This window comes from Kogia breviceps, chromosome 13 (assembly GCF_026419965.1).
Source record: "Kogia breviceps isolate mKogBre1 chromosome 13, mKogBre1 haplotype 1, whole genome shotgun sequence".
Lineage (NCBI taxonomy): Eukaryota > Metazoa > Chordata > Mammalia > Artiodactyla > Physeteridae > Kogia > Kogia breviceps.
In genome coordinates, this window is record NC_081322.1 from 41,603,694 (window position 1) to 41,611,362 (window position 7,669).

The 7,669-nt window shown below is 46.7% G+C and overlaps 1 protein-coding gene across 1 annotated transcript; it reads left to right on the top strand.

Annotated features, from left to right (window-relative positions):
- The first annotated feature begins 2,242 nt into the window (after nucleotides 1-2,242).
- GPR6 (G protein-coupled receptor 6) lies at nucleotides 2,243-5,102 on the top strand. Its single transcript, XM_059083633.2, has 2 exons — nucleotides 2,243-2,455; nucleotides 3,075-5,102. The coding sequence occupies exon 2, from the start codon at nucleotides 3,094-3,096 to the stop codon at nucleotides 4,189-4,191; it is 1,098 nt and encodes a 365-aa protein (XP_058939616.1). The 5' UTR covers nucleotides 2,243-2,455; nucleotides 3,075-3,093; the 3' UTR covers nucleotides 4,192-5,102.
- The last annotated feature ends 2,567 nt before the right edge of the window (nucleotides 5,103-7,669 follow it).

Genomic DNA, 7,669 nt, shown 5'->3' on the forward strand with positions numbered 1-7,669 from the left:
GGTCACTGTCCAGCAAATGATGGCTGGTCTTATCTAGCCTTGGGTCAAGCATCAGTCTCTTCCCATAAGCTGGGCTGGGGGTGGAAACTGTCACATGGTTCACAGGCTGAACATTCTAGGAGACCACTGGAAGGGCAGGTTCTTGTGAGGAGCTGTGGGCAGAGTACATCTAATATCCATCCATAACCAATGAACCCAAACCTTTCTTCTTTCCCATCTTCTGCCTCCCAGGAGATAGGTGGGTGTGGAGGAGGTAAGGAGGAGCTTGAAAGAATGTGCCTGTCTGCTGTCAGGATCCAGTCTAGCATCTGAGAGAGGTAACCACAGACTGGCACGACCAAAAGACAGTCTACAAACCCTCAACCAGCATTTATGTACATGATTATATGGGTGTTGTCTTCCTCCTGAAACTACTGAAAAGTCAGTCCCTTCTTGGCAATAGTGAAAGCCTGAAGATGTCTGAAACACAGGATCTCTGTTTGCTCAACTTTAATCTCATACTTTCTACTGCATTGTGACATGTAAAAGTGTAACACATTCAGACACTAAGAAGGATTCTCCTTCCCTTGGGCCTTTATCTAATTGTTTGAAAAATTTGCGATTAACATGTGATTACAGTGGTTTGACAGTTTGCTTGACAGCTCTGAAATAACATTCTTGGCTTTTAGTTGACAATCTTTTACTGAAACTCAAAATGATACTTTCCAGAAACTTAAAACTTCAGCCAATTTGAAGGTTCATGAGAATTTTATAAACTCCCCAAATGGAGAAATTGTATGTAAACTCATCTTATGGGCCAACACTGGCTATTGCAGCAAAGAATTGAGTGGTCCTATAGTTTTCCTTCTTTTCTTTAGTTAAGTTCAGCTGCACAGGGGCAGGAGGGCAAGAGTAGTCTGGACTTGGGGGCCATTTTTAGAAGGAGAAGGCCAGGATTTAAAAAAACCCTTGCACTCCAGCCTGTAGACAGTCTGAATATATTTTTTTCTTTTGGGGCCCCTGGGTGTAGAGGCAAAGTGAAGCCAGGAGAGGGAAGAAGGTATACAGGGAAAAGTAGAGGAAGGACCAGTAACAAATGTTGTTTATTTTCACCTTTCCCAGAGCATGTGGTCCCTGAAAATCACATCTGTGGCTCTGGCATAATACCATCATGCCAATATGCAATCATTTATTCTAGAGTCTTAGATGGAGTCAACTACTTTAGCTTTTTCCCAAGTACAGCTATGGGAGATTCTGGATAATTTAAAAAAGAAGAAGAAGTCTAATACTTGTATTTTACTGACAAAACAATACGCCTTTAAACCGAAAGGATGATTTATCGGAGCTGAAAATAAAACTCCTGCCTACTAAAGTCTGGTGCAGATGAGTTATCACTATTTTCGTCCTGTAATTTGTTTCATAGGGTACTAATTAACAGGGCGAAGTCTGTTGCCAGCAAAGTAAATCACATTTTGCTGTTTTCTTCTTTTCTAACAAGACCCAGACCTGGTCTTTAATTAAAGAGCAAGTTCCAAGAGCACTATTAGCTAGTGCAGTTGGGAAACATTCAACTGGGAAGATCATGGTGAAACCTGCTGTGTAGAGTTCAAGAAAGATACTGAGAGAGAGGAAGACATGGAGGGAGAGAGAGAGGAACTGACTGCACAGGGAACCTTCAAAAGAAGAGATTGTTTTCCTCAACTGTCCCATCTTTTCTCTGTTCCCCACAACTTGGCTTTTCTCCTCTGGCTCTACTCAGCTGACACACTGTACCAGAAACATCCTTAAAACATCCTTTTAAAAAAACCTCATCCTCCCCCACCACACACACCCCAGTTCATTCCTGTCCCCCAAACAGCACTTTTCCTTTAAGGTAGCAACTCTGCGTGCGATTGGGCCTCTCTGGCCCCAACCACCCCCTTCTCCAGGCCTTTTTCTTCAACCTGGCCCCCTCAGTGACCTTTGACTCGGGGCCTTGGCAGCCTGGCCAGTGCACCTCATCCCTCATCGCTCCCCTCCCATCTCACCCTCCTTGCCTGCCCTTAGCCTTCACTCTTTTCTCCCTTGCCTCTTTTTTCCATCCCATTCCTAGAGGCTCCGGGCCGGCGGCGGCCCTCTCGTTTCTCCTCCCTCCTTGAACCCTCTGAGACATCCTTTGGAGAGGGTACACGGTGAGGGAGCTTGCTGATGGGCGGGCGAGGAAAGCGAGGGCCTAGCTTACACCCTGGAAACAGGAGCCTGACGTCACCACGCCCTGCTTGTCAATCTCCAGCGGGCGCCCTGCTCGTAACCGCCTTTTCTTGCACTGTGTCTCTCTAACTCTCAGCGGCGCCGGCACAGCTACCAGCGCCCCGCACTCCTGCGCGCCGTCCCGGCCACCTCCTTCAGGCGTCGGCTCCGTCCGCGCGGGCAGCGCAGCCTGGCGCCCAGCCACAGCGCTCATGATCAGCGATTTCCTGAAGCCCTGACTCCCCAGGTGAGCAGTCCAGCTCTCTAAAGGAACTCTGAGGGTGTGCAGAGGAGAAGGGGTGAAGGATGGCCAGGGGATGGCTCCTTCCCGGAGCCAAGCATGACGCCACACACCCTCCACCTACACAGACCTCCTAGCTTCTCTCCCCCGAAACCGGTTTCCCAGGGGTCTCTGGCCTCAGGGGTCCGCTGTGCTCCACGGTCGCAGAAACTTAGCTTTCAGCACCGCGGACAGCTACTCCGCCTCCCAGATGAGGAGAGCGCCTGACTGAGCCGGTCAGAGCCAGGGCGGCACTCGCTGAGGCTGACACTACTAGCTTGGTGCGCAAGATGCGTGTGCAAATACAGGCATACTTACGTGATCTGTGGGCATGCGAGTGCGTGTTATTCGTGTGTAGATCTGTGCAAAAACTCAAGATTTCAGTGCGGGCATCCCTTGTGCATTGCACTCACACGCTCACTCACTCAACAGGTATTTATTTATTTTTGGCTCTCAACCACTGCTTCCTCGCTCTGCTCTGGGGTCCCGGGGTGGGATGGGCAATATGAGCCGGGGAGCAGAGCCCCGCGAAGTACCCTGGCGGCGTAGACCGCACACCTGACGCCTGTTCTCCCTCTCCACGCAGGGTGTAGCGTCCCGCCGCGATGAACGCGAGCTCATCTTCGCTCAACGACTCCCAGGTGGTGGCAGTGGCGGCCGAGGGTGCGGCAGCAGCGGCCACCGCAGCAGGAGCGCGGGACACCGGTGAATGGGGGCCCCCGGCAGCCGCAGCCGCAGCGGCGCTGGGGGGCAGCGGCGCAGCTAATGCGTCGCTGGAGTTGTCTTCGCAGCTGCCAGTGGGGCCGCCGGGGCTGCTGCTGTCTTCAGTGAATCCGTGGGACGTACTGCTCTGCGTGTCTGGGACGGTGATCGCAGGCGAAAATGCGCTGGTGGTGGCGCTCATCGCATCCACACCTGCGCTGCGCACGCCCATGTTCGTGCTGGTAGGCAGCCTGGCCACCGCCGACTTGCTGGCGGGCTGCGGTCTCATCCTGCACTTCGTATTCCAGTACGTGGTGCCCTCGGAGACTGTGAGCCTGCTTACTGTGGGCTTCCTCGTGGCCTCCTTCGCTGCCTCCGTCAGCAGCCTGCTGGCCATTACGGTGGACCGCTACCTGTCCCTCTACAACGCGCTCACCTATTACTCGCGACGGACCCTGCTGGGCGTGCACCTCCTTCTCGCTGCCACCTGGACGGTGTCCTTAGGCCTTGGGCTGCTGCCGGTGCTTGGCTGGAACTGCCTAGCAGAGCGCGCCGCCTGCAGTGTGGTGCGCCCGCTGACGCGCAGCCACATGGCACTGCTCTCCGCCACCTTCTTTGCGGTCTTCGGCATCATGCTGCACCTGTACGTGCGCATCTGCCAGGTGGTCTGGCGTCACGCGCACCAGATCGCGCTGCAGCAGCACTGCCTGGCGCCGCCCCACCTTGCCGCCACCAGAAAGGGTGTGGGTACTCTGGCCGTGGTGCTGGGCACTTTCGGTGCCAGCTGGCTGCCCTTTGCCATCTACTGCGTGGTAGGCAGCCATGAGGACCCAGCTGTCTACACCTACGCCACCCTGCTGCCCGCCACCTACAACTCTATGATCAATCCTATCATTTATGCCTTCCGCAACCAGGAGATACAACGCGCCCTGTGGCTCCTGTTCTGTGGCTGTTTCCAGTCCAAAGTGCCCTTCCGCTCCAGGTCCCCCAGTGAGGTCTGAAGGCCCCCTCCATCCTCTAACCAATACCACGCCCCCAACAAGCCAGCCTTTGGTGAGCTTCTCCGTGCCTGCTGATGGACTCTGAGATCCCATAGTGTGACTCTGACTTTGGAAAGAGAGAATAAACATAAGCACAACAAACTCACAAGGACAAAGAGGCTTGTTGGCACTTTACATATACAGTGTATACATGTGTACATATATATACAAATATTTGTATCTTCTGGAGGTGTTCAGGATGTGGAATTTCCTGTTCTGTGAAAAAACTAACAAAAAGGTGGTTGTATACTCAAATTGTACATCACACTTGTCAAATGAAGACATTCCAATACTGCTTAATTATAGCACTTTATTTTTAACTGCTGAACTGCCAAAACAGTGTTGCCATTTTCAAGGGCAGGGGAAGGGGGTAAAAGCATATTTTTGTTGTATGTGGTAGAATATTTTGCTGCATATGCATCAGTAAATTACAACATATTTTGTACACAAATAAACACATTATAAAAATGTAATTTTTGGCATGTGACTGATGATAGAATTACTATTTAAGAGATGAATTATTAGTGTATTTACTTGAAAAGTTTATTATGTGTCATCTCCATCCTGTGAAAATCTTAATGTAAAAAATCACACACATTTGCACATTGTTCATAAATTGTCACTGAAACACCTAATCCAGATTATTGAGGAGGCACAGGAACTGAGTAATATATTCACATAACAGTATTCACAGGACACTCAAGGGTTACTTGTGTATCAGTGCAAAATAATCTACTCCCTTGGTTACTGGGTTTGGAAGACAAGCTCCAGAGGATGTCTGAAACCATTCCTTTATCTTACCACATGTGCACTTGTGAATCCTGAAACCACAAATTTTAGATGTATTTCTTCCAGTTTGGAAAGAATTTTAAATGTTGAAAATTCGTATTGACTGAGTATACTGTTACTGGCCGGGTCTTGTAGCAAAATGCACAGCCTTATAAAATAAATAAATTCTTCAAAGACAGGATTCCTAGATATACTGTGTTAATGAGGTAAATTAAGAAAAGCCCAGTAGCCCACTCTGAGGCACTCTTATCTTCAAAGCACAGGGCATTAAACTAATATCCTCAAGAACTAAATATTCCCCTTCCACCAATGGGTGGGATTGTTAAATTGTTCCCCTCCTTCCTTTCTTACAGGTCATGTGAGGATAAATAAGATAACATATATGGACATATTCTGAGCACCTGTGAAGACATATGCACACAAGCACAGGTAGTTACTGGTCTTAGGCCTTAGGAAAATATATACAAGCAAATTTTTTCATACAGTTCACAAATATTTATTGAATGCCTACTATCTGCTAGACACAATCCCAGGGCTGGAAATACAGACGTGAACTAAATAGATAAAAGGTCTCTGCTCATAGTGTTATCCTCTAGTAGGGGATATGGCCTACAAGCAAATAAACAAATATATATGAAGAGATTTATTATAAAGAATTGGTTCATGCAACTGTGGAGGCTGAGAAGTCTCAAGGTGTACAGTCAGCAAGCTGAAAACCCAGGAATGCTGATGGTGTAGTTTCAATCTGAGTCTGAAGTCCTGAGAACCAGGAGAGCCCACAGGTTCAAAACCCAAGAACTGACGTTACAATTAGAAACCAAAGGCAGAAAAATACCAATGTTCCAGCTCAGACCAATCAGGCAGCTGGAGTTACTCAGCTCTTTTGTTCGTTTCTGGTCTTCAATTGATTGGATGAGTCTCCTCTACATTAGGGAAGACAATCTGCTTTACTCAGCCTACTGAGTAGGCTGACACACCCAAAATAAGACACACCCAGAATACGGTTTAACCAAATGTCTGCGCACCCAGTGGTCCAGTCAAGTTGACACATAAAACTAACCATCACACCAAGAGAACACAGTAATCCAAAATAAAGGAGAAAAAGTGTTCCAGGAGGGAGGAGTCAACTGGGTCAAACATTGCTGAGAAAATACGTAAAATGAGGATTAAAAACAATGACTCTAGATTTTGTAATGTGAATGTCATTGGTGAACTTGACAAGAGAAACTTCAGGAGAGTGGGGGTGGGGGGCAGGGATGGTACAAGAGAAAATGCATGAGAAATCTAGTCTCCAACATCTTGCAACAGAGCTGTGATCTTTTTAGCAATATAAAGCACACTAAGTTTTATAGACTTATAGTTTTATAGTGGCTGTAAATTTAGATCCAGTAGGATCAGCATTATTGCTCATTCATCAAATTAACATTTTCTAACAAACAACCTTTATAGACTATTCAGCAACATCAGACACTCAGGCCCTATTAGTATTCAGGATGTTTCCAAGTAGACTGAAATAACAAAAGCTCTGGCTGTAAACTTTTCCAAACATGTGGTGGGGAAAACAACATGATTTCAGAGATGGAACAAAGAAGTCAAATTATTATACATGTTATAATTACAGAGAAAAATTTCTTTCAATCAGCAAGTTAAGAAAGTTCAACACTAAAACAGTAAGACAGACTATGGATCTGACTTCAGTCCACTTGGTATTAATATTCAATATCTCCCCTAGTCCTAATCAAAACATTTGACAGAGCCAAGAACAAGAGGATACTAAACAATCAAGCTGTTAATACCCCTGGCTTACGCAGTTGGCCAGGCTGTGTGATGTCAAGGGTCTGGATATTAACCTACCTGATGATGTAAGGATAAAAAACTGTGAGTATATCTTGAAACATTTCTATGAAGGAATGTCACATATTCACTTGACCCATCAACTATTAATAATCTCTATTTTAAGACCCTATGCTAGTTGCTGGAAGCACATAGTCTTTGAGAAAAGCCAGATTCACTCAAACATCCAACCACTTACCCATTTTGCTATCTAATAGGCATCCTAAATTTAATACATTTTAATACACTAATCTTTACCTCAATAGGTGCTCTTTCTCCCTTCTTTATCATCTAAATTAATGGCAATGACATCTTTCTAGTTGTGCAGACCAGAAACCTTGGAATCACACTTATACTTCCCTTTCTCTCATACCTCCCGTCCAACGTGGATGCCTATTGCCTTTATTTCCAAAGTATACCCAGAATCTAGCCACTTCTCACATCTCCACCACTATCATCATCTCTTACTTGAATTACTGTGGTAGCCTTCTCTCTGGTCTCCTGGCTTCAGTTCTTGTGCCCTTCAGTCTATTGTCTGTACAGTGGCTCATCCTACAAACAGTTGCTCTTTTGACTACCCTTCAGATCAAAGCATGGGTCCACTAGTGGTACAGTCTGTCTCAAAAGAACAAACTTGGGGAAGAGTTATTTAGGCTCAAGAAACAGGCCTCCAGGAAGAATTTCTTTTTCTTTTTAACATATTTATTGGAGGATAATTGCTTTAAAATGGTGTGTTAGTTTCTGCTGTATAACAAAGTGAATCAGCTATACATAAACATATGTCCCCATATCTCCTCCCTCTTGAGTCCCCCTCCCC